Source organism: Scyliorhinus torazame, chromosome 14, assembly GCF_047496885.1.
Source record: "Scyliorhinus torazame isolate Kashiwa2021f chromosome 14, sScyTor2.1, whole genome shotgun sequence".
Lineage (NCBI taxonomy): Eukaryota > Metazoa > Chordata > Chondrichthyes > Carcharhiniformes > Scyliorhinidae > Scyliorhinus > Scyliorhinus torazame.
In genome coordinates, this window is record NC_092720.1 from 30,236,873 (window position 1) to 30,247,853 (window position 10,981).

At 43.4% G+C, this 10,981-nt stretch overlaps 2 protein-coding genes across 3 annotated transcripts in view; one reads left to right on the forward strand and one right to left on the reverse strand.

Moving 5' to 3' along the window:
• Positions 1–1,623, reverse strand: part of zic1 (zic family member 1 (odd-paired homolog, Drosophila)) — a 10,746-nt gene extending 9,123 nt beyond the window's left edge. The window contains exon 1 of one of the 2 annotated variants that reach the window (XM_072473881.1): positions 1,482–1,623. The gene's annotated coding sequence lies outside the window, so the exon portion shown is untranslated. Of the gene's footprint in view, positions 1–646; positions 844–1,481 lie in introns of those variants that run through there. The other variant, XM_072473880.1, reaches the window with a different exon arrangement.
• A 1,180-nt stretch (positions 1,624–2,803) lies between these two features.
• zic4 (zic family member 4) lies at positions 2,804–9,181 on the forward strand. Its single transcript, XM_072473882.1, has 2 exons — positions 2,804–4,156; positions 7,324–9,181. Exons 1-2 carry the CDS (start codon positions 2,992–2,994, stop codon positions 7,758–7,760), a joined length of 1,602 nt encoding a protein of 533 aa, XP_072329983.1. The 5' UTR covers positions 2,804–2,991; the 3' UTR covers positions 7,761–9,181.
• Positions 9,182–10,981: the final 1,800 nt, after the last annotated feature.

Sequence of the window (10,981 nt, forward strand, 5' to 3'; positions counted from 1 at the left end):
AAACAGGGGTAAAAAAAAAGATGCCAGCAATCCAAACACTTATTGTAAACAGTGAGCCAAATGTACAGAGTTATGCAGAGAGTAATGCAACTTTAAACTAATCTCCCCTGTACAACGTTAGACATGCTAAAGCCTTTAACGCTCACAATTGAAATTGCTACTAAACAGTTCATATGAGTTCATTACATTTTTGCATTATCTGAATGGCGTATCTTCAGCTAATTTACGTTTTGGGGATTGGTGTTAACAAATTCATTATATTTAACATACTTGCCATGACTGCAGAGAATTATTTTGAACAACTGTGTGACCGCCACCCCCCCCCCCCCCCCCCCCACTTCCTTCCCTTCCCTTCCCTTCCCCCACGTGTTCTCATTTGGACCATACTCTTTAAAAATACACATTTTTATTTCTTGTTCGGAGTGGTTGCCTGACTATCGATATATTCCTCGCACGTCTACTATTGCTTACGTCTTTTTAGATTATTTATCTCCCACCTTAAATTAGCTGTTTTTCTCTCTCACCAACCATCCACACACCCCCATTCACCCCCCCCTCCCCCCCCCCCACACACACACCCCTCCTCCCACCACCACCATAAATGTCTGTCCACCCTATCACTCGCACCTCCTTTTCAAAAACCTACCTTTTCTCTCTCTCTCTCTCTTTCTCTCTTGTATTGTAGGTCTGCTCTGTGGCAGACTGCAAGGCTCAAACCCTGTCGCAGATCAGCCTTTAGAACGACGGCCTAAATCCACAGAGAGCGCAGCACCAGTGTTTCCGCTTCCCTTTTGCACTCTTGCAGGACAAACTAAAGGGCTACACGGCGTACATATCTGAGTTAGTGGCCTGGTTTTGTCACCCTCCTCTTCACTGTGTTTGTTTTTTAAAACAAAACTACTTCCTCCCCCCACCCCCCGCCCCACACACACACACACACACATGCGAGGTGGTCAGACGGGCGTAAGCACTCAGGGCAAATTGAACGGGCGAAATGTAGTGAGGGCAAGTTACAGTTGCAGTCATAAATGGGGAGGGGTGGGAGGGAGGGATTGTGGCTCGCATTATGTTCCGGTATGAGAGGAAACATTTGAAAAAGTGAGGCTGAAATATGGAGCGCGATTTGGTCAGAAAAAGTCTCTCACTGGTGGCTCACATAGACGGTGGCGATCGACTGGCAATCTATCATTGCCCTATCTTTTTTTCCCCTATGCCTCCCGACAAAAAAACTACAGTTTGCTATCTCCCCCCCCCTCCCCTCCCCTCTAGCGTTGCGAGTTTCCTATCCGGAAATTACATTATTTACAGATTCTCGCAGCAAAGTGTAGCTTTCCCCCCGAACTGGGTCTTAGAATTAGAAACATGCCCCCCCCCCCCTCTCTGAAATGAAAGACAGCAAAAGGCCGATTGTATCCATGTGATGCGGGCGGCAATTCAAATCTCTTGGCAATCAAACAGGATTGAAACCACAAGTAACTTACCAAGGGCTAAGAAAATACAAGCATATTCATTCCCCTGCCGCCTCCACCCCTTCCATCCCACAGCCCTCCGTGAGAATCCAAACTTCCCCGGATTCTGGCTTCCAGACTGACTGTCTAACCCGCCACTGCAGGCACAACTCAATAAGTTGGTACACGCTGAGCAAAGTTACATACGCGGTCTCGAGGAGGGGGGAAAAAAAGTTAACAGATGCCGCTGACGCAGATCTCTTTGATCGGCTGAGCAGCTAAGAAGAACCAGCCGTCTGATTTTGTCCCCAAAACAAAACATAACAGGGCTGGAAGTCGGCTACTGTCGGGAAAGATTTTTATTAAACCACTAATTTCCCGCCTGATCATAACAGGCCATGCTATAACCTCATTTTCAGCTCGGTTCTGACACTCTCCTGCGCATTAAAACTAGATTCTTGCTTGACTGGAAAGGAGCTGGAGTGGGGAAATAAAGTGGTGTGCGGGGCGCGGCGAGGGATATTGCTAAGTAGGTGATGGTGTTTGACCGGCTCGACGGAAGGATGTATTTCCCAACGCTTAAAACTGTACATTCGTCCGGGAAACAAGCGCCTCTCAAGTGGCCAAATCCCTGCTGCAAAAAATAAATACCCTTTCACTGTTCTTTGTAGGCTGCTGGACGGCCCCAAATGAACCGCTCCAAAAAGTGAGAGTTGATACCTAGGGACCAGGAGCTTGCCTAATTCCGTTTCAAAATTTAAGGACAGTTGAATATGCACAGAGGTTAAGAACTGAGGAGTAACCTTCACCAAAAACCGTTAAATCCTGCCCCAATTTATCCTTGGTTGATGAATCTTATGCTCCGCTCAACCGTCCCCCCCCCCCCCACCCCACACACACACCCCACGCCCCCTCCCCAGAACTCCTAGAAATGAATTACAACATGATCAAGGGTCTAACGCAGTGGGGGAAACGCTAATTATTCATTCTTTGCGGTTTAACCCCCCCCCCCCGCCCCCAGCTTCTCTCAGCTTTTAACGAGCCCCAATTTTTTGTCAATTTAAACAGAAGCGGCCTTCCGCAGTACAAAAAATGCTGCGGGGGGGGGGGGTGATCTTCCAGAACAGTTAGAAGGTGGCGTTCATAAAATTAGTATGTTGCAAGAAACAACCCAAAAAAACCCATCCTGCAGCCAAAAAAGACTTCCCTGTGTTCTCTGCACTATCCCCCCCCCCCCCCCTCCCCCCTCCAGCACCCCCACCCCCACCACTTGCTGTAATACGCATGTGCCCTGACTGGGGTCCGTAACTGGCATTGTCAATCATGTGAAACTGACCAATGGGATTGCGTGTTGCTCGCGGAGCTCGACGGGCTGCAAAGCTGTTCATGAATCTCAATTCAGTTTCTCAATGCGTCCTGCTGCTGCTATCCGTCTGCACTCTCTACACCGAATGGCTATCCACGTTGGCAAAGAACGAGTTTCTAAAGTTCGGTAACTTTAAAAAAAAAAGTTTTTTTTGTTATTTTCCTGCTGTTAGGCATTATGAGCATGGATGCTTTGGGGAGTGCGATGATGGACCCATCATTCGCCAAACGAAACCCAGCGCTGAGATTAGTAGATTTGGCAGGACCTCACCACCATCATCATCATCACCACCCCCCTCAGAGCATGACAGGCTTCCCGGGGCTCAGCGGCCATCCCCACTCAATGGCACACACGCACCCTGGGGAGAATGCTGGAGAACCCCGCCTGGGGCCGAGTCCTTTCGGGCCTGAACACATGGGGCACCCTGCAGCCGCCGCTGCGCTTAAACTCAGCCCAACCCATCCCCACCACCATCACCACCATCATCATCACCATCATATGGCGGGCCACACTGAGGCTGTCTCCAATCCAACGGCAGCTTTTGGCCCAGCGCAGGCGGCAGCAGCAGTCAGTTACTCGGTGTCTCACTCCCATGCCAGCTATACTGCCCAGGCCATCTCGGCAGGTAGAGACTTCCTCATCCGCAGAGATTTGACATCCTCAGTAATGCCAGGGCTCACTGATCAATATCCTGGCACGAGTTCTCACCACGGAATGTTTGTATCAACAACAGGTAGCTACCCCGGACACCATGGTCACCCCGAGGCTGGAGGCCACTCTCTATTCCCTGGACTGCATGATCAGGCTTCCCATGCAGCCCCAGCTGGACACCATCTGAACGGACAGTTAAGACTGGGGCTACCTGGAGACATGTACGCCAGGGCTGAGCACTACAGTCAAGTAGCAAGTTCCAGGAGTGATCCCTTTGCCTCGTCCCCTCTACATGGCTACGGTGGCATGAATATTAACATGAACCTAACTGGCCACCACGGTCCAGGTGCATTTTTTCGTTACATGAGACAACCCATCAAGCAGGAACTGATCTGCAAGTGGACTGAACCGGACCCTGTCACTAAAAGACCATGCTCAAAAACTTTTAGCACGATGCACGAGCTCGTTACTCACGTAACAGTGGAACACGTTGGGGGACCTGAACAATCGAACCATATCTGTTTCTGGGAAGAGTGTCCAAGAGAGGGAAAGCCTTTCAAAGCCAAATATAAACTTGTAAATCACATCAGAGTCCACACTGGCGAGAAACCATTCCCCTGTCCATTCCCCGGCTGTGGCAAAGTCTTTGCCAGATCAGAAAACCTCAAGATCCACAAAAGAACTCACACAGGTCAGTATCTTCGCAGGATGATTATCATTATGTTTTACTTCATTTTCTGTCGCCTCAAGTTAATGACTATGTTTTCGGTCTGTTACCAGTGTGACTTCAGGCCAAATAGACAGCGAAGCTGGTCTTGATGTGGCTTGGAAAATAGCTTGATTTGTGGAGCATTTGTGTAAATCACACAGCTCTAACAACTTTGCATTGCTGTGGGAAGTAAATAATTTATAATGTATTCGCTGTAAACACTCTTCCGGTTGCAGATGATAAAGCAGCCTGATAGCATTTCTACTGAAATTGCAAGTCACCAGCTTTGTTCCTTTCAGCTACAGTTAAAGATTGCTCCAAAACATGACACTGGGACCTCCGTGGACACTGTTTTGCCGTTGAGTAGATTTCAGTCAAAGCTTTGGCAAAAGACTGAGAATTATTCAAGAATCAATTGTATATTTTGCCCTGCTCGTTGTTGTTAGGATCCATGAACACAAATCTATTATGTTCAATCATCATGTGCTGTAACAGAACTACGAATGTGCCTGTGCGTCCAAATCTATTTGGGTTTTTTTTTAAACAAAAATCTAAACACGTTAGAGGCCTCAGACTGATGAAAACAAATGTACGGGCCTACGTTTTCCGGAAATGTCATTTTTGTGAAACTGGGGCATGTGTCAAAAACATCTGCGAGTTCCACTTAGCAGCAAGTAAATTGTAAAGCTGCGTTTGCATTTCCCAAAGCCACAATAGCCTACAAGTAATGAAATAGCACAGATAGAATTTTTACACTCCATGGAAAAGCCTCCATTCATTGGGTTTACAGCAGCGGTTCGCCAGGTCGCTGGGGGAGTGCGGGGATGGGTGGGGAGGAGGAGGACTCGCTCTCTGTATTGTTTGTGCGCGGCCTTGCTCGCCGAGGAAGCATAGCAGGGAAATTCCCTTCGAATTTCTCCCCACTAAAAGCTGTACAGATTTCAATGTTTCATGATCAGCTCTGTGCTAGCAAGACATGTTTCTTTGGTGTTTTCCTTTACGCCCCCGAGTTGAGGGGGGGGCGGTTTGGGAAGGGGCGGTGGTTTGGGATGTTGGGGAATTGGAGGGGGGGGGGGGGGGTAGTGGGGTGGCGCCGGCGGGGGCGGGGGGTGTGGGGGGGAGGGGGTCGATAAGGGGTGAAAGATTATCTGTAAAATGGGTGAGCAGAATTTAATCCGAAGCACTTTGCTGCACCGAAACTTGTAAACTCTTCCAAACTGTCCGCTGCCTGCTGCCTCAAGCACCTCCTTGTATTAGTCTTTATATAAGTGTGCAGTGTCCATTGCTTTTTTAATGGAATGGAAGGTGAATGCACATCGTAACAAACGGAGGTTTGTGGCTCTTTTTATCGGTCTGATCCTAGCTGTGTTCTAAATTCTGAACATATTTTCTTTTCACTGTGTAACTTAAAGATCGTCGGTAGCACCTATAAACTACCGCCTTCAGTAAAACAAAATGCAACCTATAAAGCGCTTTGCAGCCGAGGCAATATGTGAAATGGACATTTCAAAAATCTGTCACGTAATGAATGCGTTGCTTTTAATATTTTTAGATAGTCGATAGCACAAATTGTGCTGTGGGCCCAGAATAGGCGCAGTGCGCGCGTCTGACACTTGATAGCATTGTCTGTGCTTGCCTAAACAAACTTTCCCAGCACTTCATGGACTTCAGCTCAGCCGTTTAGAGTGATGAGCACGTAATTTACAAGAACAATTCATTCGCCCGACCATATTTCTATTTAAATATACTATAGTAACCCATGAAAGGACGGTGTGTTTCGCTGAGCCCAGTTCCCATATTTCAGTTAAATAGCATTCTCCATATGTTGCAATTAATCACTGTTAGTGATAAATATTGCATTTCTCTTTCAGCTTAAAACTGCACACACTATTATTGCTAACTTCTTCAATAAAAAATAGCAACTATAGTAATTCTATTAACAAAGTAATTATCTTGTAAAATATTCATACCATTTGATTGGCTCCAGTCCTTTATAGGCTAGTTTTATTGAATTGAAATCCCGTTCCTTTTACATTATTTATTTCAACAAGCATGAAAAGATCGCCTCTGGGTGAACAGAAGCTTCAGTAGTTTTGTCACCTCAGTTATAAAATATTACCGTCCAAAGTCCAAAACTGGAATTAAACATGTATGTTAAAAGATTGATTAGAAAGTGTAACCCGCTTGCAGAGTTCATCACCGGCTATGCATTTTCTCTCTCTCTAAGTTATCTAATGCAAAGTTTGAAGTCAATTTCAGGGAGGCTTTGGCCGACTTATTTATTTTAGTCTGGACTAAGCTAACTGGTGAGATGACACTTAACAAGGATTGGTCGCAGTTAATCTTATATTACTCACTCCTTTATACACAGCATTAATAGTAAAGGAGGCGAAATGTGTAGCCAGGAGGAGTTTGGAGCTCTCGGGAATTGCCAGAGCAGACTTCATGCTCGTAGTTGTCGGACGCTCCAGACACGGCACAATAACAGTGTTTATGAGTCTGGGCTTCCCCATGGGTCCACTAACTTACTACCAGCTTGTACTACACTAATATCGCTGATTGGCCGTCTCAACCTAGCAAGTGAAGGTCAAATTATTCTAACGGCTTTCTGAACGTTTGGCTAATTACGGTGCAATATTAAATCGACATTTTGAGAATTCGGCGAAGGGCCTCTGCTGTAAAGCGTGCAGCCTTACATTGCAGGCGCTCTGAATTATATTCACCACAGATTTACTGTTTTTAAATACGATCTAGAATTAATGATATCGCATTGTTTTATTGGAATAATCGCCGGCACCTTTTTTTTTTCAATGACTTTTTAAAAATTTCCCACCCCTGCTAATTCAGAAATCCATTGTAAGTCACATTGAACAAGTGACGGTTGTTTAGGCCTTGGCACTAAACGCAGCTTTAACTTTACCAACGAGGATACACCATTACGTCACACCAAATCTGCAAGCGCTTACCTGCAACACACAACATTGCAATATGCATGCCTCAAATAGATAATTTAGCATTTCTTCAAGTGTGTGTTGGTGATTAAGTTGCACTTTTAATAGCGGGTAATGATTTAATGTTAATAATGAATGAATAATATCTTACTTAACGTCTGTGAACTCATCACTCTGTCCCTTGTGGTTTTCTTTTAGGGGAAAAGCCCTTCAAGTGCGAGTTTGAAGGCTGTGACAGGCGTTTTGCTAACAGCAGCGACAGGAAAAAGCACTCGCATGTGCACACGAGTGACAAACCCTATAACTGCAAAGTAAGAGGCTGCGATAAATCGTACACCCACCCCAGTTCCCTTCGCAAGCACATGAAGGTCCATTGCAAATCTCCACCTCCCAGCTCGGGCTACGAATCCTCCACCCCTTCGCTGGTGTCGCCTTCTTCGGACTCAGGTCGGGACCCCCCGGCTTCAGCCTCCCAGCTTGACCCCATCACATCTTCCCACGCAGCTAACCTGAGCGAATGGTATGTGTGTCAGAGCACTGGAGCAAGCGGGATTCCAACACCTCCGAGCAATTCATCATCACCTGGACCAAGGGAGCACCCTTACAGAAACTCCAACCCCAGAACTATTCTCTAACCAGAAAGTTAAGGCCAAACGGACATAAATCCACGACAAAATAAATAAATGACTAAGTCGTTGTTATGGTGTAGCAATGCCATTGCTTCACTGGACTTGGGGAACTGCTTGAGTTTCTGGAGGCCTAGCGCCTAAGAAAACAATGTAATGCACTGGCATACACAAAAATATATACAAACATGTGTTAAAGAGAAAGTATCCCTAATGTAATCTGACACAAGTTGCAGCTTATAATCAAGAATGCACGTCTTGAACAATGCAGCATTTCCGTTCACTCCCAAGTCCTGCCAACACATATAGTATTGTTTTCACAAGATGTTGTGTAAAGAAAATCGTTGTTCCATTTCTCGTTGTTACCTTTCTTTCTTGTGGAAGGAAAATACACTGTTATATCGATTTGTTAAGAAAATGCATTGCAATTCTTTTTTCAAAGCCAGGAGTGTGAGAAAAAGATATTCGATACACCTGATGTGAATAGTAATGAACAAAAAGCCTTTGAAGGCCAAAACAAAATGGATACTGTCTCTTTAAAAGCCTGCCTAGCCTTTGACTTTGTTTAAACATTTCTGCAAATTGCATTTTCGGTGTTAGGCATTCTTGCAGAGTAAGTCTGTAAAAACATATAAATATTGGTATTGACAAATGCAGCGGGCATCTGTGTTAAATAATTCTTTTCCATTTTTCTGTTCTGTTTTCTTTGAAATAATTTATTTAAAATGTTATAATAAAACACGTTTTGTATAAATGACCCAAAGTGTTTTATTACAGGGCGATTAGACAGTGTACATTTCTTTTCTTGGATTATTTTAAATAATTAGTGCGTGTTCTGTAAATTATAGTGTTTTATAACTGGAGGTTTTGACTATGTAGGATCATTTTCTTTTTGTATTTTTGCTCCTGTTTTGATATACATTCGTACTGGTTTGTAACAAATTGATAATACTAGGAATACTGTTTAAAACTTTTAGAAAATGAGCCATTTGTCGTTAATATGCCTAGTAAAACATCGGTTCTGTCTTATCTCGGTGTCATACATATTTAACCACTACTAAATAACAAGCTCTAACTCATTGGTATAGTCTATTTCTGTTGTAGTCAGGAGCTACAAACATTTTCGTACTTTTTATTAACGCTGAACGCACGTTTTCTTTATAAATAAAACGCATTCTCTTCAAACTGTAACATCAGCGAAGCGCGTTGTCCCCTTGTGGAACCCTTAAAAATAGTTGGTGAAAAGTTGTAAGACCGAGGTATTGTTACGGTGAAATCCTACTGTTTAAGCAGAAAACGTTGGAATGTGTACTGATACCACATTGTACTTTGCCAATGTACGAATGGACTGTGCATAGTTTATAATTGTATTGTCAGAAATCACAAGTAACTGCGTCTTGTAAAAATAAATTTTGTAAAATAAAGTAAAATGGCTGTTTTTTTACACTTTACAATGAAAGGCTAAACCACGCAGCTGCCTATTGCCGTTAGCTGAATGAAGGTGGCAATGTATGATAGATAACGGATAGATATGAAACATAGTCACACAGACAGACCAATGATGAACAGAAAATATATCACATTGATTTCTTTTCCTGATTAAAAATAAATCACAGAAAACATTTAGTCAATACAAGAAACCAATGATAAACCACTCCTGTGCAAAAATAATTTCGGATCGGTTTAGTGCAACTATCCCCTCATGGGCCTAAAATTGACAAAATACTTCTGCTCTGGGAATCTTTTGAGGCACAAACTAAACTTTTTCTTCATTCAACCCAAATGAAAATTCAGAATTGAAATATGAGCTATTTTTCTTTTCTCCCCATTCCTTACACACATACACAAACATAACGGGGGGGGGGGGGGGGGGGGGTGTTAATGTTCAGCATAAGCAGGTCGCGTAGCCTAGTCGCTTTCGCTTCCCCTTTTTGTGGCGTGGGGCCTTGCAAATGGGGATATAACGTATTGCACAGTAAGGGGACTAGGTTGCTATGCAAGATAAATAAAATGGAGTTAATATATTCGTTTCTCCCTCAGAGAAAGCCTAATCTACTATATATTCCAGTAAAGTCTGGACAGCTGTGAAAAGATATTAATAATCCAATCATCTTTTCCCCAGTTTGCTCTGTTACACCGCCAATGACTAAAGTCGTCTGGCTTCCTTCGTAGTGCGTTAAATCAGTTAGTTTTCTTTCTTTCCTTAATTGTGTCCCCCCCCCCCCCGCCCCCAGATCCGGCGCAGAAACTATGCGTAGTCGAAAAATAAAAGAAACTCCGAGAAGAAAGTTAAAAGAGGGGACAGACATCTTCCGAAAAACGTGGCACCCGTTTCTAAATTCACGTGAAAGACATAGGAAGCAAATCGAAAATTTTCCGATGAGCATAGAGCCAGATGATGAAAGAATCGAAGAATGACTAACGCCCATAAAAGTCGACTAATAGTATTGATTAAAAAAACGTTATTTATTAATCTACATTTTTATCAAATTTAGTGGCGTGCGATGAATTTGCTACAAAACAATAAAACCCAATAGGTGAACCTTTGGACAATGTTTCAATGTCTTGGAGTCTTAGATGGTACAAAAAGTAATGTTATATTCAATTTATAAATGGAAATTCATCAGGATGGGTAGGGATTCACCTTTAATTTTTCATTTACTTGTTGCAGATATCCACCCAGTTGCTATAGGTAATCCAAACAGCCACAACGCAAAAGCCTGAATATCCTTGTGGAGACATCAAAGCAAAAAATTCTACAAAGAAGTATTTCTTCGCAACGGTGAATCTTCATGGTGAGTTAGGATTTCTATGGCAATAGACAAGTCATACTTAAATACTGAAAGCCAAGTCTGGAGCTAGTCCAGTCTTTTCATTAAGAACGGAATGTGTACGTCTTAAGGATCATATGTAAGCAAGTTTTTTTGTGTGCATGTGGCTATGTGTGTATATGTATATATATATATATATATGTACATGTATATATATTTGTTTTTCGCCGTTCATCTCATTATTACTTAACTTTCGATAGCATAAAAGCCTCACGCGAAGCATGACTTGTACCAAATTGAAATAAAACCACAGTATAACTCGCGCCCCACCTCCCAGCAAAAAGTAAAAAAGACGGCTTGAGTCAGAGTGTCAATTAACTTTTTTTATTTCCTGTTTCTATCTGACATAGTTAATCAGGGAGCGAGTTAAACTTTCTATAAACTTTTAAAAGGACGAGG

Excerpts from the sequence above, each read along its gene's own strand:
- zic4 (XM_072473882.1), top strand. The coding sequence starts at position 2,992 with ATGAGCATGGATGCTTTGGGGAGTGCGATGATGGACCCATCATTCGCC. Across the intron at positions 4,157-7,323 it reads CCACAAAAGAACTCACACAG|GGGAAAAGCCCTTCAAGTGC; the intron begins GTCAGTATCTTC and ends GTTTTCTTTTAG.